Here is a 24,026-nt window from a genome sequence, read left to right as displayed (position 1 = left end):
CTATTTAAAAATCTCAAGTCTTCCCATTTTTATCAGCTGCTGTATGTCCTGTAGGAAGTGTTGTTTTCTTTCCAGTCTGACACAGTGCTCTCTGCTGCCACCTCTGTCCATGTCAGGAACTGTCCAGAGAAGGAGAGGTTTTCTATGGGAATTTGCTACTGCTCTGGACAGTTCCTGACATGGACAAAGATGGCAGCAGAGAGCACTGTGTCAGACTAAAAAGACTGATAAGTATGGGAAGACTTGAGATTTTTAAATAGAAGTAAATTACAAATCTATATAACTTTTTACAACCAGTTTATTTGAAAGAAAAATATTTTCCCTAGATAACCCCTTTTAATGTCCTCCTTCTCTGAAGTCTTCCTCTTCCTACCTTAAATATCCTTCTCCTCTGCAGCCTTTTAATTAATCCCTATCCTCCTCTTCTGAACCCATCCATCCTCCCTCCCCAACTGTCCTCCTCTCCTGCAGCCTTCACTGCCTCCATACCTGGGTGTCCTCCTGTCATTCCTGCAGCAGCGTTAATATAAAATATCATTTACACGAGGACACTGTTTAGCCACCAGAGCTGCCTGTAACCAAGGTTAATATTAAATATTATATTGTACTTGTATTGTATTGTACTCATTTTTATTATTATTTTACTTATGTTTTTATATTCTCAGCCAACATTTCTTTGGTCACATCCGGTGATGACCTCTTGACTCAATGCCGCAGCAACGTCACTACATCTTGTTATTTAAGATAATATTCTATTTATAAAATAAATAATAAAATAAAATAATTTATATATATATATATATATATATATATATATATATATATATATATATATACATACACACACACACACACACACACACACACACATACAGTGGTACCTTGGTTTAAGAGCTCACAGTTTTTCAAAATAGTGACTTGGTTTAAGAGCATATATATGTGTGTGTGTGTAATATTGTATATAAATATATATATATATATATATATATATATATATATATATATATGTTTGAAAATGAAAGCTTCATAAATTAGTGCATAAATAACCACCACCACAATAAACATAAAAGAGAACAAAAGTACAGCCAATATAATAAAAACTCAAATTTATAAAGAGAAAAATGCTGCGCACTGTGTGTCGGTGTTGCAGTCTATTAAATCTCATTGAAATTATCCCAAAGAATTTAATTAAAACCAAGACTGCCACATTACATTACTAGAAGAAGATGCAACGGGGCATGCAGAAAAAAAAATTAAACATGTTTGGGATGGTATGATTTGATGCAACAAAAGCTCAGTTTAAGAAAGTAAAAAAAACAGGCCTGTCACTGAGAGAACATTCAATAAGAGCGGCGCTGTCAGTGACTGCCAGTTGTTGCTGTCATTCTTTTCAAGTGGAAATTGAAGCAAATTTTTAAAAATATTTTTTGCCTCTTTTTGACATGATGGGGGGAGGGGGGCACATTTCTTTATTGACATTAAGAAGGGCAAGGGTGAGAAGCAAGCAGGGCATTCTGAGAAAGCCGCAGAGCAATGATTAGTAACAGCTGACAGTCTCGGGCTGAGACTCTTTTACTTTGGTTACCTCATTGGAATAGCGGAATACAATGGGCCGACTGTCCCCAAGCCAAGAATTAAAATCCCAAGAACACAAAAGTAGCAGCGCAGATTCCTGTAATGAGATATCGCCGCTACCTGAACAATAGTGTCCCCAAATGATACCTTTGTATGTATTCACACTACATAAGATCCAGCGCACAGGCTTTCCTGGGGCCATGGAAGCCAATGGTGAATAGACATATTATCCCCGGGTCTATTATATCCCACTTCTTAATTATTTTCAAAGACGATGGACGGAAGTGTATGTGTATTCTGCGCCGGGCGTGTAACCGCTCAGATTTCAGGTTTGCTCTATTTTTAAGGACAATGATATTATGGTCGAAGCAAAGGAATCTACTTAGATGGATGTGAAAGCATGGTAGGCAGGAGACAGAAGGGTTAACCCGGGACCCAACGCACCTGAATGAAATTTAAAGGGGCTTTGCAGTTTTATCTAAATGAAGCATACAAAATTTTTTTACAATTTCTTGCTTTCAGTGAAGTAAACTGGCGAGAGGCTAGACTAGTCTAGACAATGCTCTATGAGCTAAACAGCCTGGACTCCAGACTGATACATTGTACATAGCTAGTACTGCTCTCAGCTGAGTAGTGATACAATTGTATCCAGTATAGACAATGCTCTGTGAGCTCTACAACCTGGACTCCAGACTGATACATTGTACATAGCTAGTCCTGCTTCCAGCTGAGAAGTGATACAGTTGTATCCAGTCTAGACAATGCTCTGTGAGCTCTACAGCCTGGACTCCAGACTGATACATTGTACATAGCTTGTCCTGCTCTCAGCTGAGAAGTTATACAGTTGTATCCAGTATAGACAATGCTCTGTGAGCTCTACAACCTGGACTCCAGACTGATACATTGTACATAGCTAGTCCTGCTCTCAGCTGAGAAGTGATACAATTGTATCCAGTCTAGACAATGCTCTGTGAGCTCTACAGCCTGGACTCCAGACTGATATATTGTACATAGCTAGTCCTGCTCTTAGCTGAGAAGTGATACAATTGTATCCAGTCTAGACAATGCTCTGTGAGCTTAACAGGCCACTGGCTGTGGGGATTGATAGATCACTGTAGAAGGTTAACCACTTAGCCACCAGGTCAGCATTCTAGTGAATTACTGCCATTTTCCCCTGTGAGTGCCGTTTTGTATATAGTGAAACATGTTTAGAGGCTTATAGTGTATTTTATTGTACAGATAAGAATTAATCGGGTCTCTGTTGTGTTGCACTAAGCCTCACTGGTTGTGATGAAAAGCTTCTTGTTGGCGGAGGGATTATATACATATGTACATATTCTGTCCCGGATTCCGTTTTTTGGGCAAATAGAAGTCAATGGCAACAAGAGGCAACAGGATAGGCATCCTGCTCACTGACCTTTAAGGATAAAACAGGATGTTACAACAGGATGCAAAAAGGTAATGTGAACAGACTCTGAGAGATTCCCTCATACTGAGCCCATAGGAGTTACACTTGGACTGAGCCCATAGGAGTTACACTTGGACTGAGCCCATAGGAGTTACACTTGGACTGAGCCCATAGGAGTTACACTTGGACTGAGCCCATAGGAGTTACACTTGGATTGGATATATGTTTTATGCTGCATAATAAAGGGTAAATGGGCAAACAGTATAACTCTATGGTACTATAACCAGGATAACTATATGGTACTATATGATAACTATATGGTACTATAACCAGGATAACTATATGGTACTATATGTTAACTATATGGTACTATATGTTAACTATATGGTACTATATGATAACTATATGGTACTATATGATAACTATATGGTACTATATGATAACTATATGGTACTATATGATAACTATATGGTACTATATGATAACTATATGGTACTATATGATAACTATATGGTACTATATGATAACTATATGGTACTATAACCAGGATAACTATATAGTACTATATGTTAACTATATGGTACTATATGATAACTATACGGTACTATATGATAACTATATGGTATTATATGATAACTATATGGTACTATATGATAACTATACGGTACTATATGATAACTATACGGTACTATATGATAACTATATGGTATTATATGATAACTATATGGTACTATATGATAACTATATGATAACTATATGGTACTATATGATAACTATATGGTTCTATAACCAGGATAACTATATGGTACTATATGATAACTATATGGTTCTATAACCAGGATAACTATGTGGTAACAATGCAAAAATGTCAGAATGGGCCCTGATCCCCATCATTTTCTGAGATCCCTTTGGGATGAATTGCAGGAGCAGGAACTGTCAAAGACAGAAGGTCCCTACTCTTATATACGCTATATTTACTGCCACAATTAAAGGGTTTTTCTGGACATAACATACTGATCAGTTATCTACAGGACAGGTCATCACTGATCAGCGGGGAGCATCCTCACCCATCAGGCAGCTGGTTCCATTCACCATGCAGCAGCTGGACCTGGTTGCAGTTGCTATTCACTTGAATGGGAGCTGGGCTGCAGTTACAGGTTGTTACCCTCACGTGTGTCTTATCCAATTTACTTTGCAGTGCAGGCAACAAACAGCTGATCAGCAAAGGTGCCGGGTGCCGATCACTAAAACTTGTACTATCCTGTGGATAGCTCTTTAGTATGTTTTGCCAAGAAATAACCTTAAAAGGACAACTCTGCCGCTGATTAAAAAAAAAAAAACTGAACTGAAGCTCCAGTTGGTGTCTTAATTTTTTCTTCACTTCCTGGTTTGGGCTTTCCCATGATGCACCTTGTCTGACTGACTATTAGATGGCTTACATCTTGTTCAGCCAATCAGAGCTGAGCAACCTGAGTCATCTGACAAAGGGAGGCTTGCCTAACAGGGCTTAGACCCGCCTCCCTCTTGATGATGTCATTGTCACAAAATGTCTACCACAGAACAGCCTGGAGTCAACAGTCATTAGGGAAGAATGAGTTTACTTCCCTTCCTGGTGGCGGATTGAGGGGGGGGGGGGGGGGGGAGAGATATGTGAGGGGGCAGATAGGTGACTGAAGCATATTACAAAGTTATATAACTTTAAAATGTGTTTCAAATACTGGGAAAAAGATTTTTGCCAGATTATCCCAAATCCCGGTTTACCCCTATTATTAAAAGCAAATCGGTACCACCAGATAGCCCCCTAAACCACCGGTACCATTTTGTCATCTGCATCAAGGCATATATCAATAAGACGGAACCTACAGCCTCCATGCCCTAGGCCTGCAGCACCTTTCTCTCAACCTTCTTTTTTGGCACGCCCATGGGCTGGATCTTCAGCCTGCCAAAGATGAAGAGCCAGCCCAAGAGAAAGCCAATAAGGAGGAAAGGCGTGAAGAAAGCTGCTGCAGACCTAGGCATGGATTCTCAAGGCCCCGCTGCATTGACTCATTTTTGGGCTCCTCATTCTTGAGATGGGGGGGGGGGGGGGGCTGGGTCCCTTTTGATCTCTTACTTATGCCCCATCCTGTGGATACTGTGCATAGGGCATAACTACTCCAGATGGGAACACCCCTTTAATTGACTGGCATTGCATACAGTGTACAATCTGCTTCTATGTGAGTGTGCAGGAGCATGGACTCCTGTCTTTGACAAGGGTCCCTGCTCCTATACGTACTTTGTGGCACCCTATGCCAACAGCATAATACAAGATCAGGAACTCTCTTCCCTGCTTCTGTGTTTTGCTGTTAGCATAGGGTGCCACAAAGTGCATACAGGAGCAGGGACATTTGTCAAAGACAGAGTAAGCAGTGATACATACACTCACTAGGACTTCTCTTCCCTTTACCCAGCAAGTCTGTACAGCTAAACTGAATGCTGAATTCTGATTTGAAAGAATCAGGATAATTAGGATAATTAGGGTAAATTCCCAGATCTCTAGTATCCAATGACGGTAGATGCCACATGTGCAGTAAGCGTGACTCAGCACTCCCCATGTGCTCTGGCAGTGGCGGCTATACAGCGTGGAGGAGACATTCGTCACGGTTCTCTGTACTTCATCCATATGTTCTAGACTATAAATGCAGCCTTAACTCTATTACAGGCAGTCATGGATCTTATTACGGCCTCCTGAATGCAGCATTTGTTGTCAGGTCTTTATCAGGCTTTGTATCTGTGACCCCTGAACCCCTGTAAGAAACAATAAAGCCTCCGTGATGTCATAGCGCTATCATTATACCACATGCAATGGGCTTCGTGCTTACAGCCCTCTGTTTATATAATGTATATAGTTTATGGGTCCCAGCCTTCAATGTTATTTAAGGCCCTATTCCACGGAACGATTATGGTTCATAAACTCGCTCCAACGACCGCTCGTTAACGATCACTAAACGATTTTTTTAGCGAACGATAACACATAACGTGAACGATATATGTAGTGTAACGATTATTTTACAGTCGTTACATGGTAGTTTAAAACGTTCGCCGGGGTGATCATGACCATACGACACACCTACTTTTTTTTTTTAACCTTTTTACGAACAACTGAAAGATTTCTAATTTTATGAACCGATTAGCGAATTATCTTTTAAAGACCAGCGATTTTTTTTCGACATGCTGAAAAACTATTTTGAACGACAATATAACGATTTTGCCTTTGTCGTTCGTTAGTTTACACCAATTCTGCGATTATCATTAACGAGTGGTCGTTGGAACGAGTTTATGAACGTTAATCGTTCCGTGGAATAGGGCCTTAAGTCTAGACAATGCTCTGTGAGCAAAACACATCATCAGCAGCAACTACAAATTAGTCCAGGCTGTAGAGCTCACAGAGCATTGTCTACACTGGATACAATTGTATTCTCAGCTGAGAGCAGGACTAGCTATGTACAATGTATCAGTCTGGAGTCCAGGCTGTAGAGCTCACAGAGCATTGTCTAGACTGGATACAATTGTATCACTTCTCAGCTGAGAGCAGGACTAGCTATGTACAATGTATCAGTCTGGGGTCCAGGCTGTAGAGCTCACAGAGCATTGTCTAGACTGGATACAATTGTATCACTTCTCAGCTAAGAGCAGGACTAGCTATGTACAATGTATCAGTCTGGGGTCCAGGCTGTAGAGCTCACAGAGCATTGTCTAGACTGGATACAATTGTATCACTTCTCAGCTAAGAGCAGGACTAGCTATGTACAATGTATCAGTCTGGAGTCCAGGCTGTAGAGCTCACAGAGCATTGTCTAGACTGGATATAGTTGTATCACTTCTGAGCTGAGAGCAGGGCAAGCTATGTACCATGTATCAGTCTGGAGTCCAGGCTGTAGAGCTCACAGAGCATTGTCTAGACTGGATACATTTGTATTCTCAGCTGAGATCAGGACTAGCTATATACAACCTTTGCCATCTTTGCCTACAATGTAATCTCCGTCTCATTCACATATTACGTTACACACACAGCGTCCTCTCTCTTGTCCCATTGCAGCACAGGACTACAGCGGGGGGCACTGTGCTCACCTTACATACATGGCTGCCATCTATTACTGTATGGGAGAGGTTTAGCTCACCTGAGCAGTAGGTAATCCGCTATTGTACTGGAGAGATGTGATACCTGGGCACCACGACAGCTGCTGAACGGCCCTACTGTAACACTGGTATTTGTATGACACAATGCACTGCTCTCCAGGAATCATAGAAACTGCTTTGTGAGCTGCTCTTGGGCTGAGAGTGACTACATGAGAGTTTATATAGGAATTAAAGGGGTTATCCAGGATAAGGAAAAAAAAGTAGCTTTCTTCAAAAAAAACAGCACCCCCCTTGTCCTCAGGCGGCATATGGTATTACACCTTGGCTCCATTCATTTTAAGGGAGCTCAGCTTCAATACCACACACAGACTGATAACAAGAGTGGCAGCTGTGTTTTCCTAATTCTGGAGAACCCCTTTAAACATTTTATCATATGTGCACATATATATTCATAGCAACCAGAGCTCTATGTTTGTGATGCAGAGCTCCAAATCTCCTACATAGCCATGGAGATAAATATAACATGTCAGGCTGTTAGCAGCCACCAGTAGGGGGAGCTTACTGCATACTGTCTATTCACGGACATTGTGCAGCTCCTAAAGCTATAGATAATGCAAAAATATTATCCTGTACAGTGTCATCATAGAGGTGCTGCATAATGCACAAAATAAATGCTGCTGTACTGTGCTTAGTTTTACCAGACCAGTGACCAAACCCATTTCCATACAGTTGTCCAACTAGTGCTATGCAGGGATGCTACCGCCATATACTACAATAATAAAATACTGCACATCGCTTAAGGTGCCACATAATACACAAAATATACAGAGCTTAGTTATACTAACATACAGTGACCAAAAAATAGTTCCATACAGTTCCTTAAAGGGGTATTCCAAGAAAAACTAATTTGTCCCCTATCCACAGGATAGCGGACAAATAAGAGATTGCTGGGGTCCAACCTCTGTACCTCCGGTGATCTCCATAATATTTTGAATCGAGAAGCACGTATGGAGCATGGCCGGCAGCTCTATTCATTCCTATGGGGCTGTTGGATAGAGCCGAGTGCTTACTCAGCTCTCTCCGGCGGCTACATAGAAAATAAATGGAGCCGCCCAAGAGAGACGAGTACAGCACTGAGCTCTTTTGATCGCTGCATAGGAATGAATAGAGTTGCAGTTCACATGCCGTACCTGTAGCTCTATTCAAAACAAAGGAGTTGCGGGCCGATATGGATATAACCCATGTGGATAGGCAACTAGTTTTTCTTGGAATACCCCTTTAAATACTATGCGGTACCACCACCATATAGAGGTGAAATAATACTCATATACACAGTTACTCTATACAGTTGCCTAAATAGGAAAAACATCAGGGAACTTCCTCTCTGCCAGGCCTGGACTGATAAACTGGTGTTATCGGTCAAATGCCAGGTGGGCCACCTGTCCCTATACACATATAAGCAAAAGTAACAGCGCCGTAGTCACCTGCTGCCACACCGTACACTCTGCCACTGCAGAGGGCTGCAATACCTGCTCTCGATATCTGCAGGTCAACTCTATTGACAGTTCATAATATATACAGAGGCATAGGAACATATACAGGGGCATAAGACTATGTACAAGGAAACAGTAATATATACAGGGTGATAGGAATATGGCTGCAGAGGTAGCAGACATATACGGCCCCAGGAAGAAGGCCCCTCTACCGCATAAGAAGTCACCAGTATTATATGACACAGGGAGAGGCCATGTTACAGATTTCACATAAGGTTATATCTCCGGATGTATAACGCCAAGTATATACCCCTGGAGGTATCTGTGATCCATAGATACATGATACACTGCATGCCACAAGAGATGTGCAGCATTCTAGCACCACAGCCACGTCAGTATTATATACATGTTCACATATTTGGCATAATGTGTATGAACAGCTGAGGCGGAGAGGAAAACAGAGCCAAGGGAATAGGGGTACACGTATCCAAGCTGATGCAATGGTCTATGGCTCTGTAGAACATACTTTAATGCAGACCAACTCAGACCCTTATACATACAGTATAAAAAAAACAAATAAAATTTATATTATAAATAATTCAGCACTCTTCTCTATTAGCCCATGCACAGCATAACCGCAAAGAACATCCAAGCCATAGATGTACCAGGTGTAATACTCCATTTCTCCTGTGGGGGTGCTGTAGGCAATAGGATTCCACCACAGATCATAGCCAATCACTGGGGTTCTCAAGACTTTCTGTGATCACCTTATTGTCACAGACTCCTTCTTCTATATCATACAACGCCTTCAAGTAGCAATATGCATCCAAATATCAACTATAAAGCAATATGGAGCTAACAAATGTGGGGATAAGGTAAATATACTCCTTCATTGTTTTTTTCTTTCAAAGCAACTGGTATCAGAAAAGTTATATAGATGTGTAATTTACTTCTATTTAAAATTCTTCAGTCTTTAGTACTTATCAGCTGCTGTATGTCCTGCAGGAAGTGGTGGATTCTTTCCAGTCTGACACAGTTCTCTCTGCTGCCACCACTGTCCATGTCAGGAACTGTCCAGGAGAGTTTTACTATAGGGATCTGTTACTGCTCTGGACAGTTCCTGACATGGAAATAAGACTGGAAAGAATATAGCACTTCCTGCAGGAGATACAGCAGCTGGTAAGTACTAGAAGACTGGAGATTTTTTAAATTGAAGTAAATTTAAAAATCTATATAACTTTCTGACACAAATGATTTGAAAGAAAAAAAGAAAGGAAAGAAAATCGCCGGAGTACCCCTTTAAAGTAAAGGTTGTTGCGTCCTGTGCACCATAATGGTCTCCTCTGTTATTCATATACCCCTGCTGTAAATGCCTTGTACTATAACAACATATAGGCAGGACCCCTTTAATGTAAGAATCGTCAGCCACAAGAACTTCTTTCAGATGCTTAGACAGTCCAGATAAAGGCGCTGCTATGTAGGGTTTACACTGATACCATCAAAGTATGTTAGATAGAACGTGTGTGGGCGTCCCCCTCAATCCCTTCCATTGTAGATCGGGGCTCGGCATCAGCTAGTGAATGACTGCATAGAGGGTAGTGAAGGGTTAAATCTAGACCCTACAGGTTGGCACTTATATATAGCATTAGCTAGGTTGGTAGGGGTTAGACAGGATTAAAAGGGGTACTTCAGTAAAAATCTTTTTCTTTCAAATCAACTGGTTTGAGAAAGTTATATAGATTTGTAATTTACTTCTATTTAAAAATCTCAAGTCTTCCAGTACTTATCAGCTGCTGTATGTACACAGGAAGTGATGTATTCTTTCCAGTCTGACACAGTGCTCTCTCCTGCCACCTCTGTCCATGTCAGGAACTGTCCACAGCAGCAGCAAATCCCCATAGAAAACCTCTCCTGCTCTGGGCAGTTCCTGGCATGGTAGCAGCAGAGAGCTCTGTGTCAGACTAGAAAGAATACACCACTTCCTGCAGGACATACAGCAGCTGATAAGCACTGGAAGACTGAAGATTTTTAAATAGAAGTAAATTACAGATATATAGAACTTTCTGAAACCAGTTAATTTGAAAGAAAAAGATTTTCGCCAGAAAATCTCTTTAAGAGAACATGGCTATTTTCTTCTACAAACAGTGCCACCCTTGTCCTCAGGTTGTATGCAGTATTGCAGCACAGTCCTGTTCACCTCAGTGGAGCAGGGCTGCACTACCAGCCATAACCTGTGGACGGGTCTAGTGGCATTTTTGGAAGAAAGCAGCCACATTTTTAGTTTTTTTTTTAAAGGGGTTACCCAGCATTAGAATTTTTTTTTTGTTTTATCACAGAAACATCGCCTCCCCTGTCCATGAGTTGTGTGTTGTATTGCAGCTCAGTATGGAGCCGATATGTTTTTTTTTTTAAATTCTTTATTTCTTTTTCACATAAAAAAGTACATCAATAGTGAGAAAGGTACCAGGAAACATTATTTCTCAAATAACAAAGGTTACAGATTACAACATTGATTATAAATGAAGTCAATCCATAAGGACACCCTCCTCCCCACTTAAACCAAAGTTGCCAAAAACCAGGTACTAAAAAGAAGTTCCCTATTGATCCATGACAACTTAAATCCGTACAGGATCCTATATATATATATATCTATAAATATAAATAAACCCCCCACCCCCACCCCTGCCTGCTCCGGGGAAAAAAAATAAAAAAAAATAAATAAATAAATAAAAATAAATAAATAAAGCCCCCCCCTCTACCAGCCAAGCCATTTCTTACGACTAGGCCCTTCCAGGCTTCTAACCCTGTCCACCTGATTTAACCATTCCTGTTTTGATGGTCCGGAGACGCTCAGCCAGTTCCTCAGGACCACCAACCTTGCTTGGAATAAAAGAGCGTTAATAAGAGCATTATGCTTTTTCGTCATTACCGCTTCCCCCAATATCGCATTCTCAAAGGACAAGATACCAGTGAATATACCCCTATTCCGTAGCTCTTCTGTTACCTGTGACCAATACCTTTCAAGCAGCTGGCAGGACCAAAATGAGTGTACCAAACCGGCACCTTCTAGGCCACATCTAAGACAACAAGAGTCCTCGCGCAAACCAATTCGTTTCATGAGGACCGGCGTGTAATAGGACCTATGTAGTATCTTAAATTGGATAAGTCTATGTTCCGGGTTCGAGGATGCCCTCACTATCCCTCCAACTATACTTTCCCAACCCTCCTCTGTAAAAGGGCCTACCTCCTTCTCCCATTGTTCCCTAAATCCCGTTAGTGCATTACCATATTTCTGTTCCAGTAAAATGTTGTATATTTTAGAGATCAAGTGTCTACTCTTATCTAACTTTTTAATCCTATCAATACCCTCTGAGCCGATATGTAATACCGCATACAACCTGAGGACAGAGGTGGCGCTTTTCATGGAAGAAAGTATCTAGGCTTTTTTTTAATCGTAGAAAACATTTAATTTTTTTTGTATGACCTACGTGATGTAGTGTTTTCTTTTTTAATATGTAGATTTTATACCACTTGTTCACATAGTTTGCTATCCTGTATATGACTCCTCCCCTTCCTGTATATAGCACAATGGCCCCTCTGGATCTGGAGCTATAGGGGGAGATTTATCAAACATGCTGTAAAGTGAAACTGGCTCAGTTGCCCCTAGCAACCAATCAGATTCCACTTTTCATTCTTCACAGACTCTTTGGAAAATGAAAGGTGGAATCTGATTGGTTGCTAGGGGCAACTGAGCCAGTTTCACTTTACAGCATGTTTGATAAATCTCCCCCATAGTGTACATCTACCATATCTATTACAATTTATGTATACATATACTGTATAGAATATATAGCATGTGTGCCTACGTACATACACACGTGTGTACGTACAGTATATCGATGTAATAGGTATACCACCACAGTACTCCACAAATGCTCTTAGTCCTACAGTCATTGAAGTGTGTCTACCACTCCATTAAAACTCTTCTAAGAAAGGTGGCCTAGTAACCAGTGGAACCCCCAGTAATCCATCCAAGAAACACAACATAAAAATCATAATAGTGCAATCCAAGACCATCAAATTCCAGAATATGGCAGCTTCTGTACTCCGTATAACACATATTTGAAATCACTGGAGTACACCTTTACCAGTGGACTTGCACTATAATCATATAAGCATGCATCTAATTGTCTTTTAGCATATTGGGGGTGGGGGGGGGGGGGGTCCAGCTACTAAGACCCCACTGCTCACAAGAAAGCTGATTAGAAAAAAAAAAATGCTATTTTCTGCAGTTTACCAGTCAGATTTGCTGTATAGACTGGGGAGAGTAAGCAGGGTCATCTCATTATTAGTAAAAGAAGATATTGAGAGTTCTTTTGTACTGCCTGGGGAAAGGGATTGTAACAGTAAATACTATATACACAGCTCGGGCTCAGTATGCAGCTCCTTTCTCCCTCCTTCGTCTTGGGTGGAGGAGCTGTATTCCTCCGGGAGACTGATGAGGCTGCCATAAAGCACACACCTTACTGTACCGTCTATACAGAAATTCAAGAAGGAAGTGTGTGTCTTTAATCTGATCCCCCTCAGGGAAATTTTCTGGGGAAAAAAAAAAAGCCATGTTTTTGTAATCGTGCATTAACCCTTTCCATCTACGCCTCCATCTCCTTTGCTTTCTATAGCAAAACTATAGACCTTGAGTGATTGTCCTCAAGTCTTTGAAGTCAGTTTGTCCTCTTTTTACCCCTTCATCCTTAAAGAACTCCGATTATAATTATGCCGGCTATTGTCAATGGCCAGCAAGTGTGTTCTCTTCCGTCCGTATATTCAGGATGGTATAAGGAAAAAAAAAAATTCACACGGCCTGAATCATTGTGGTGTAATAAACCTTGTGAACAATGATGGGGACAATGGACATTCCTGAGTGAGTCACTGCTACCTCCAGTAATGGGGCGCCCATTCAGTTTTGTTTTCTGGAACACCGATAGAGGAGGCCGTTCAATATTGGGGTCACGACTTTGCAGCTGGCTAAGCTCTTGATCATGATGAGGTTACGTAAGATCAGAGGTCTGGAAAAGTTTTTGTTATGAATGAATCGGCTCATTAGGAGATTGACGACGCAATGATATTTTGGAAGTTTTTGTCCTTTGTTGCAACGTGTTATTTTTGTTTCCAAAACTACACCGTTCATTCCTGTATATATATATATATATATATATATATATATATATATATATATATATATATATATATATATTAGTCTACGGTCTGTATTGGTTCTAAAACTACACAGTTCTTTCCTGTATATATATAGTCTGGGGTCTGTATTGGTTTAGAGGTCTGGTCTGGGGTCTATATTAGTTTAGAGGTCTGGTCTGTATTAGTTTAGGGGGGTCTGATCTGGGGTCTGTATTAGTTTAGAGGTCTGGTCTGGGGTCTGTATTAATTTAGAGGTCTGGTCTGGGGTCTGTATTAGTTTAGAGGTCTGGTCTGGGGTCTGTATTAATTTAGAGGTCTGGTCTGGGGTCTGTATTAATTTAGAGGTCTGGTCTGGGGTCTGTATTAGTTTAGAGGTCTGGTCTGGGGTCTGTATTAGTTTAGAGGTCTGGTCTGGGGTCTGTATTAGTTTAGGGGGTCTGATCTGAGGTCTGTATTGGTTTAGGGGTCTGGTCTGAGGTCTCTATTAGTTTAAAGGTCTGGTCTGTATTAGTTTACAGGTCTGTATTAGTTTAGGAGTTTGGTCTGTGGTCTGTATTAATTTAGGGGGGTCTAGTCTGGGGTCTGTTTTTTAAAGAGTCTGGTCTGTATTTGTGCAGATAGGTCTTATTTGGGGCCTCTATTAGCTTAGGAGTCTGGTTTGTGGTAGGATTAGTTGGGGGGGGGGGGGTTATGAGTCTATACTTAATTTTGGCATGCAGTATAGGGATTCATAAGAACTATGTTTGACATTTGTTAAGACCTGCATACAAGTACCCTGGTCTTAAATTAGGCCCCCCCCTTTTCCCCCAACCGGATTCACTAAGAGGCACACGCCTCTTAGTCAACCTGGCTGGCCAACACCACCATCCAGGTGGTCCCACAGGTTATAAATTCTGTTTAAGTCTGGAGAACTGGGGAGCCAGGGTAGTTCTGGGAAATCTTGATCATGATGTTCCCACCTATTTCTAGACACGTGACGTTGTTTTTCTGGAATATCTCGTCCGCCCCAGGGGAGATAATCAGCATGTATGAATGTACATGATCTGCAGGGATGGATTCATACCCAGATCAGGTGAGAGCCCCTCCACATGGATGAGTGACTCAGAGAACATTCTCCACACCATAACATTGCCCCCATGATGTTTCACTCCTGAACGCCAATGACCATCTGATCCATGAAGCAGAAAATGTTCATCAGAGAAGACAACCCTTTACAAACCAGCAGAGAAGACAACCCTTTACCGATCATCAGAGAACACAACCCTTTACCAACCAGAGGAGAAGACAGCCCTTTACCAACCAGCAGAGAAGACAACCCTTTACCGATCATCAGAGAACACAACCCTTTACCAACCAGCAGAGAAGACAACCCTTTACCGATCATCAGAGAAGACAGCCCTTTACCAACCAAAGGAGAAGACAAACCTTTACACACCAGTAGAGAAGACAACCCTTTTCCTAATATCAGAGAAGACAACCCTTTACTGACCAACGGAGTCCAATCCTGATACTGCCAGGAATACTAAGACATTTTCTGCTGATACAACTAGGTTATCAGAGGAGCAGTGGCCATCCACCCACCGAGCCGCTCACCCTACGTGACTCTTTCATAAGCTACAAAAGTAGGAATTGGTCATAATAATAAGACTCCACTATGATGAACCGTGCTCCATAGGAAAAGTCAGCTGCAAGCTGTGAACACGTTGGACATCCCTCTTGTAAGATATGCCTGTGATAGTGGAAATACATGGGTGTCCTTTTACGAATACTTGCAATTTGACATGTTAATTTCCTTACAGAAGAAATGGTCCATGACTATGATACAGCGTGGATTATATTGTACCTTTTAGGTTAGTTTACTTTGTGTTTAATTCGTTTTCTTATGTTGTTCAGCAAGCTGACGGGTGGTTATGCCAAAATAACATGGCGATGGTGGATTACCGACACTGCTAGACATGCTGCAGGTACAGGTACAGTGAACGAGACCCTGCAGAGGTTACAACTATGAAAAGGCCATAAACACAAGTAGAGGGTGTTGTGATGGGCAATAGTAAGACTGGAGCGAGTTGGGAAGCCATCAAGGCTGCTGTTTAGAGATGAGCGAACTTTGAGCATGCTCGAGTCGATCCGAACCCGAACTTTCGGCATTTGATTAGCGGTGGCTGCTGAAGTTAGATAAAGCACTAAGGCTATGTGGAAATCATGGATATAGTCTATGGCTGTATCCATGTTTTCCAGACAACCTTAGAGCTTTATCCAAGTTCGGCAGCCCTAGCTAATCAAATACCGAACGTTCGGGTTCGGATCGACTCGAACCCAAACCCGGTTCGCTCATCTCTACTGCTGTTGCCAACTAGCCACCAACTGTTCCTTGTAACTAGTGCATGAAGTCTAGATCTGTAAGTGCGACTTGACTTGGGAGAGTTAAGTTTGGTTTCTAGTAAAAACTTTGAACACTGTTCATCCCCCCTTTTTGATGCACTAGAACATCCTTGTGGGGTGAGCACTAGAGATGACTGAACTGACTCTTCAGAATGGAGATTCTTTCTAAACTTAGTTTGGTTTGGTACTGAACCAAACGTTTTGCAAAGTTCAGAACGAGTTTGTAAAGATGGTAGCTGTACATTAAAAAAAATAAATAAAAAAAAAAAAAAAAAAAAAAAAAAAATGGTATGCTCAGTTGCTCGTGGTCCCCCAATGTCCTCTTTCTCCAATCTCCAGTGGCATGTAGCCCGCACAGCCACTTATGGACTAATGTAGGAAAGCACCACAGCCAGTGAGAGAAGAGTGACAGCTGTTTAGCCAATCACTGACCATGGTGCAGGGCAGTGATTGGCTGAGTGGGATTTTGTCAGCTGCGGGGGACATCGGAGACCAGAGAAGGTGGACACTGGGGGAGCACGAGCAGATAGGTAGAGATAAGTGGATTTTGTGAAATGCTCTAAAACAGCTGAATGCTTGCAACCCGACAAACCCGTATTTTTTACAACAAAGTTCTGTGAACCTAACTTTTGTAGAGTTCGACGATCTCTAGTGGTCACCCGTCAAACTCTTTTCCTCTACAGTTCACCCCACCACTCGTCACACTCTCCACCACCCTGCTCTTTTTAGCCCTAAAACATCTCTTTCTTATATGGCTGTTCATGGTGTGAGAAGGCTACGAGAAGAGCTCACAAGGGCTGTGGATAGAGAGAAGGGCAAGTACAAGGCAGTCTGTAGGGGAGAATTGCAGCAAACTGTAGAGGCCGTAGAAGAGAAACTAAGTAAAATGTTTAATAAAGCCCTATGGAGAAAATGTCTTTGAATAAAAAGATGTCCATAGCCTTTAAGTCAGTTTATTAGCTTGATAATTTCATACAACATAAAGTAGTGATGTTCTTCTTACCTGTAACCAAACTGGACACAATGAGAGGAAGGACAAGCATCTGGAGCATTCTCATCAGCAGCTCTCCAGGAAAGGAGAAGTACTTGATCTCCCGGTAGGTCATTTTATATGATCGGACAGAAAATCCCAGGATGATACCTGTAGGGAACAACAAGAAGAATCACAGTGAGAACCTGTCCTTATATTACTCATAACCTTACACCAATGATTTTTTACTCTCAAAGCAAATATATGAGGAGCTGTTTGAAAGCAGGCCTGGAAATCGGCTAATGGGATCCGATTTGGCTTGAGATATATTTTTGTTTCAGGAAAGTACAGTTTTACATGGTACCCATTCAAATCAATAGGTGACCATGTAATAAAGAGGAAACTCATGGTAACTTGTGAATTGTTCAGATTTTTTTTAACTTAACATTGTTTTGAATTATGGGACCTCACCAATCTTGAGGATTGGGGTACCCAGTGCTGGGAATCAGGTGGTGTTTAGACACCATGGAAGTCTGTTTAATGTCAGATTATAGGTACATGGGGCACATACTACCTACCATCTTTTATAGCTGTTTGGTGTTCTTAACCAACAGCAAAGAAGTAGGCCACTGGAATCAGGTGGAATTTTTTTAAAAAAAGGACCATACCATTGGGATCCCTGCGCAGGCACTGATTGGGTAATGTGAAAGAAAAAGCAATGTGCCCTGATGGTACATTCACTTTAAGGGTATGTGCACACCACGAAACCCAAGCCGATCACCTGCCACAGATTCCGCAGCTCACCCCTGATCATGCGCATCTCCACCTGTGCCATAGACTCCATTCTATGCACAGGTAGATTCCGCCAGCCGCTCAAAGAATGAATCGGTTATTTCTTTGGGCGGATGGCGGAATCTGTCTGTGCATACAATTAAGTCTATGGCATAGGTGGAGATGCGCACAGGAATAAGCGGGGGCGAGCTGCGGGATACTGAAGCAGAAAAATAAATTATTTTAAGTCAACTGGTGTCAGAAAGTTATACAGATTTTAAATTTACTCGTATTAAAAAAAAAAGAAAGAAAAAAAAAAAAAAAGTCTTCCAGTACTTACTGCAGGACATACAGCAGCTAGTAAGTGGTGTATTCTTTCCAGTCTGACACAGTTCTCTCTGCTGCCACCTCTGTCCATGTCAGGAACTGTCCAGAGCAGCAGCAAATCCCCAAAACTTCTGCTGCTCTGGACAGTTCCTGACATGGACAGAGGTGGCAGCAGAGAGCACTGTGTCAGACCGAAAAAAAGACACCACTTCTTGCAGAACCTACAGCAGCTGATAAGTACTCGAAGACTGGATTTTTTTTTTCAAATAGAAGTAAACTACAACTCTATATAATAATTACACCTACAATGGTATTAAGTACCATAAAAAAAATCATACTATATGACCAAATGTAGAAGAATAACAAATCTTTATTAAATTCATCACAAGACAAAAACAAAATTAAAAACAAGACCTTAGTGGTGGGAGACCATATTGTCGGGACCTGGTATATGTTACTAAAAAGTGCGGGTGCAAATGATCATGTAAACAATTTGCAATACCAGTACAGCATAGTTGCATAAAACATATATAAAGTGCTAGTGCCAAGGTCGGTATGCCACAATACGCTGACAATAGTAAACACAAATGACTGATTCATGCAAGTGCACTGAACAATGTAACCAGTATAGTGTAACGGTCCCAGTACCTCAGGCCTCCCACCTCACACTCCACAATTCTATATAACTTTCTGTCACCAGTCGTTCAGAAAGGAAAAAAAATTGCCAGAGAAACCCTTAGAGGGTTAGGTGGGGTCTTAGAGGTGAGATTAGACACATCATCAAAATATCCCCTTTCCCCAATATTAATCCAGCCAAGAGTCTAGGGTAGATTTAGAACCCAATGAGGTAGAGGAATTGCCATAAAAGTAAAAAAAAAATTTTTTTTTAAAGGGGTTATGTTATAAAGACAACCATTAAAGAAACCTATACTTTGAGTAATGACTCCCAGAAATATTGGAGCAAAAGTTTTATAAGGACCTGTAACCGATAAGGTCACATGACATGTGCAGGTCCTATAGAAAGCAGAAAAGCTCCACAGAGGAGGAGGATGTGAGCTGCTCGGTCACTGCTCAGTATCTGTTCTCAGGGTTTAGGATTTCTTGTCTTGGACTATGATATGGTGCGTTTACACAGAGAGATTTATCGGACAGATTTTTGAAGCCAACGCCAGTAACAGACATAAACAGAGAACAAGCTTTGACTTTGGCTTTAAAAATCTGGCAGATAAATCTCTCAGTGTAAACGCACTGTTAATTTAGTTATGGTGCCGGTTACTATTTGGGGGTTCTGGGTGGGGTCTATTTTTTAGGGGCACTGCATTTGTTTGGGGGGGGGGGGGGGGGGCTGAGTGTTTTGTCAGGCCCTGCGTTCATTTTAAGGTCTAGCATGGGGTTATAGTTTATTTTGGGGTCTGGTCATGGGGAACAGTCCGGAGCCTGCTTAAAGGGGTTATCCAGTATTGAGAAAAAACAAAAACAAAAGAAAAACAGCGCCACCCCTGTTTTCAGGCTCTGCCCTATTCATTTAAATGGAAAAGAGCTGCAATACCACCGACAGACTGAGGACAAGCGTGGTGCTGTTTTCAGAAGAAAGCAACTATGTTTATCAGATCCTGTAACACCCCCTTAAAGGTGTTTCATCACCCTGGACAATCATCCTTTATGCGCAGGATAGACCCAGCTATTATGATCTGATGAAAAACCTTCCACTAAGGCCGAAACGTTACATGATTTGCACTGTGAAAAAAATCATCTCTACTGAATTAAAATAAAAGTACTAAAAAAGTTCAATGTCTATGTGAACCCGGCCGTGTCATGTTTGTTTAGAATTGGCAGATTAAAACCCTTCTGGGTGGGCAGGATGTCGGGTCACAGGGTCACATAGTATACCTTCATGGCAGAGATTTACCAATGGTAAGCAGACCCCAGTACCTGAGGGGGCCCAAAGTCCCCTCTAGACTAAAGAGGACCTTACAATATAACATGGCAATGACGTACCCCAGCCTGACCACATACTCCCATTTGTGCATTCACCTCCAGAGCAGCATTTATAATTCAGCTAGATCCCAGGTAGAATCTGGCAGCACTGTGTACGCAGAGTTATTTAGTCTGCCAATAAACATTCTATTTATATCAATGAATCCCACCAGCAATCATATGTCTGAGTGGGAGCCGATAGACACAAACTATCATGAAAGGCAGATATAATTGATCGACTGAGTGTGACGGCCGTCTTTAGGGCAGACCACATGACATAGTAAACAACCAATTTACTATGGAACATCATACAATATGGTAGGATAGATATATATATCCTTTAACATGTGTATGTATACTATAAGAAACAAATATATACTTGTATTAAAGGGGTTATCCAGCGCTACAAGAACATGGCCACTTTCTTCCAGCCCCACTCTTGTCTCCAGCTTGGGCGGGGTTTTGCTGCTCAGTTCCATTGAAATGAATGGCGCTTAAAAGGGGTTATCCAGCGCTACAAAAACATGGCCACTTTCCCCCTACTGTTGTCTCCAGTTTGGGTGGGTTTTGAAACTCAGTTCCATTGAATTAAATGGAGCTTAATTGCAAACCGCACCTCAACTGGAGACAAGAGTCATGTTGTCTTTGAAAGAAAGTGGCCATGATTTTGTAGCACTGGATAACCCCTTTAATATGCATTTGGCAAGAGCACAAGTCTAGTGTGGCTCAATGTATCAGTCTGGAGTCCAGGCTGTAGAGCTCACAGAGCATTGTCTAGACTGGATACAATTGTATCACTTCTCAGCTGAGAGCAGGACTAACTATGTACAATGTATTAGTCTGGAGTCCAGGCTGTAGAGCTCACAGAGCATTGTCTAGACTGGATACAATTGTATCACTTCTCAGCTGAGAGCAGGACTAGCTGTGTACAATGTATCAGTCTGGAGTCCAGGCTGTAGAGCTCACAGAGCATTGTCTAGACTGGATACAATTGTATCACTTCTCAGGTGAGAGCAGGACTAGCTATGTACAATGTATCAGTCTGGAGTCCAGGCTGTAGAGCTCACAGAGCATTGTCTAGACTCGATACAATTGTATTACTTCTCAGCTGAGAGCAGGACTAGCTATATACAATGTATCAGTCTGGAGTCCAGGCTGTAGAGCTCACAGAGCATTGTCTAGACTGGATACAATTGTATCACTTCTCAGCTGAGAGCAGGACTAGCTATGTACAATGTATCAGTCTGGAGTCCAGGCTGTAGAGCTCACAGAGCATTGTCTAGACTGGATACAATTGTATCACTTCTCAGCTGAGAGCAGGACTAGCTATGTACAATGTATCAGTCTGGAGTCCAGGCTGTAGAGCTCACAGAGCATTGTCTAGACTGGATACAATTGTATCACTTCTCAGCTGAGAGCAGGACTAGCTATGTACAATGTATCAGTCTGGAGTTCAGGCTATTTAGCTCACAGAGCATTGCAAGAGCAGGACTATAGCTATATACAGCTTCTGAAATCGAATAACAATAGAAAGTTATAGAACTTTTTATTTATAGACAGAAAAACTTTCTTACCAACAATCACAGCGATGATAGTGAACATGACAAAGCCATTCCTCTTAAAGCAACCCTTGACATCGTCCTTTGTTATGTTCTGCACCTTCTTCTTGGCCGTGATGGAGCGTTGGCGCACACCTTGCTGGAAGCGCTCCATCCTGGTCCCAGATCTGGGGTCTTCTCCGTTGCTTTTAGTCATGCTTGCTAGTTAGCGGCTCTCTCCTCCCAGATTAATGGCCACTGGAAATTCCAGCGGATGATCAAAGGCGACGAGATCGAGCCGGGGAATAGAGCTGTAATACAAGATGTGAATAACCTATTATAGGTATCCAGACACCGGTCACTGTCCTGATATCTAATGCATCCAGCACAGGAACACTGCGGGATAAGGAACGGGATGGTAAGAATACTGATTGATAGATAGATTCACATTATCCAGTCTGTTCTTAGTCTTGTGTTGTAGCAGTGCCAGCTTAGTCTTGCCCCCAGCACATCCTGACACTAACATACATTATACTTTGGTCTCTCAAGGTGGACATAGTCTTAGTAAGAGGTTTGTCATTTGGCGCATATGTGGTTTTACATAGGACTGCAAAAAAAATAATCATGTACAAGGTGCAACCTCGAAATAATAAATACAGTGTCCACATTCTGTTAACAAGAATTAGATGGCACGTAAACTTGCTGCCTTACATAACACATTGTGACAAACTCAACTCTGCTACAACATGCGACGAACATGGTTGGCTCCAAACCAGTCAAAAGTAATGTATGAAGTTGACCTAACCTTCTCCTGCGCTTCACAAGCAGGACACCCCGCTGTCTCTTTGATGTAGTAAAGCTGAGTTTGTCTCTTTTCACACCATTTTTTTAATAATATAGCTGCGTTATCTTATTACTAACAACATAGCGGTAAGGAGTTAGGTGACAAGCGGTTATCAGTGTGAACAGCTCCATAGCTGTGCCCCATCTGTGTCAGTCATCAGGGGGCAGATTGTTGGAGGATCAGCAGCAGATTTCAATCACACGGTGATGGAATGCGAAAGCGATGAATGAACAGCCGAGGGGGCCCCATTTTATTTGCATAATATACGATACAGATGTAGCAGAGCTGAACTTCCCATTGAACGCTGCATTCTGAAAATGCAAAAAGTTCTCTTAAAACCACCAAACTAACTCATCTCTGCTACATATGAACATTGTCGTTCCGTTGCATGAAATAAGTCATTGTTACGTCCGTAGTAAAGTGAAAAAAAAAAAAAAAACGTTAAAAATGACTGTAAACAAACCGGATACATTGACAGATCTAACCACAGGAGCGTGCACTCTACTAGAAACTTATGTAACTCCTTAGACTGCCCGGTACGTAACATTTCACTGAAATAAGGGTAATTGGGGGGATGTTGTGGACTCACCTTAGTGTCCAGGAGGCTGGAGATGGGGAGAAGAGGCTCCGAGGAGCAGGAGGGAGCCTCACAGAGCACGGAGTGGAGTCAGGGCGAGGAGCATGTGTTCTCCTCCTGCATAGTGAGCCTCTATGACTTAAGACAAGGGGAGGAGACAGCCCAACCAACTGAGAGTGTCAGCCAGCTGAGGAGGAGACCGGCTCCTCGCCTCCAGAATATTGATCAGGCTGCTGCCCTTGTTTTCCTTACTAGCCAAGTTTCACGCTTTGTCAGCCTGGAATGTACAATGCTGAGAACACTATAGGGCTAGTAGATGGACCCCGCAGGGAGCCACCATCTATCTCAGACCACATGAGCGTGCAGGCCAGGCCGGGCCTCACTGTAATATAATACCAGCCATGTCACAGAAATATGCAGCTTTATATGGGACTGGATAGGCCGGTTATGGGGGGGAGGGAGGGGGCACAATGTAAAGACGTCTTTATATTCATAGAAAGTTATAAATGTCTGTATGGCTGCATTCACACTGCCAGGTATACAGAATACCGCACTCAGATTTCTGAGCTGAAGCCAGAAGTGGATCCAGCTGGAAGGAGATGGAAAAGGCTGTCCAAAGATTCCGCTCCTGGTCTGGGGTTGAAAATACTGATACTATTCTTCGTGTGTTTTTTAAATTTGGAACTAATAATATTAAATTATTAAAAAAAGACTTGCAAGCCTTGTGAAGATGATCACCTGCCCATCACCTGCCCCATACCATCCCTACAGTGAGGAAGAGACCGGGCACTGCCCATCAACTGCCCCATACCATCCCTACAGTGAGGAGGAGACCAGGCACTGCCCATC

General features: G+C 41.9%; 1 protein-coding gene across 2 annotated transcripts in view; it reads right to left on the bottom strand.

Annotated features, from left to right (window-relative positions):
- The window catches only part of SLC1A3 (solute carrier family 1 member 3), a 51,577-nt gene extending 28,291 nt beyond the window's left edge, over nucleotides 1-23,286 (bottom strand). For both annotated transcript variants that reach the window (XM_069963077.1, XM_069963080.1), the window contains exons 1-3: nucleotides 23,190-23,286; nucleotides 21,793-22,067; nucleotides 17,177-17,314 (exon numbers count right to left, since the gene is read on the bottom strand). In XM_069963077.1, the coding sequence (XP_069819178.1) occupies nucleotides 17,177-17,314; nucleotides 21,793-21,973 (319 nt within the window). In that variant the 5' untranslated portion in view covers nucleotides 21,974-22,067; nucleotides 23,190-23,286. The remainder of the gene's footprint in view (nucleotides 1-17,176; nucleotides 17,315-21,792; nucleotides 22,068-23,189) is intronic.
- Between the last annotated feature and the right edge of the window lie 740 nt (nucleotides 23,287-24,026).

This window comes from Dendropsophus ebraccatus, chromosome 3, assembly GCF_027789765.1.
Source record: "Dendropsophus ebraccatus isolate aDenEbr1 chromosome 3, aDenEbr1.pat, whole genome shotgun sequence".
Taxonomy (NCBI): domain Eukaryota; kingdom Metazoa; phylum Chordata; class Amphibia; order Anura; family Hylidae; genus Dendropsophus; species Dendropsophus ebraccatus.
Note: the sequence above shows the minus strand (reverse complement) of the source record. Positions and strands in the feature narration are given on the sequence as shown.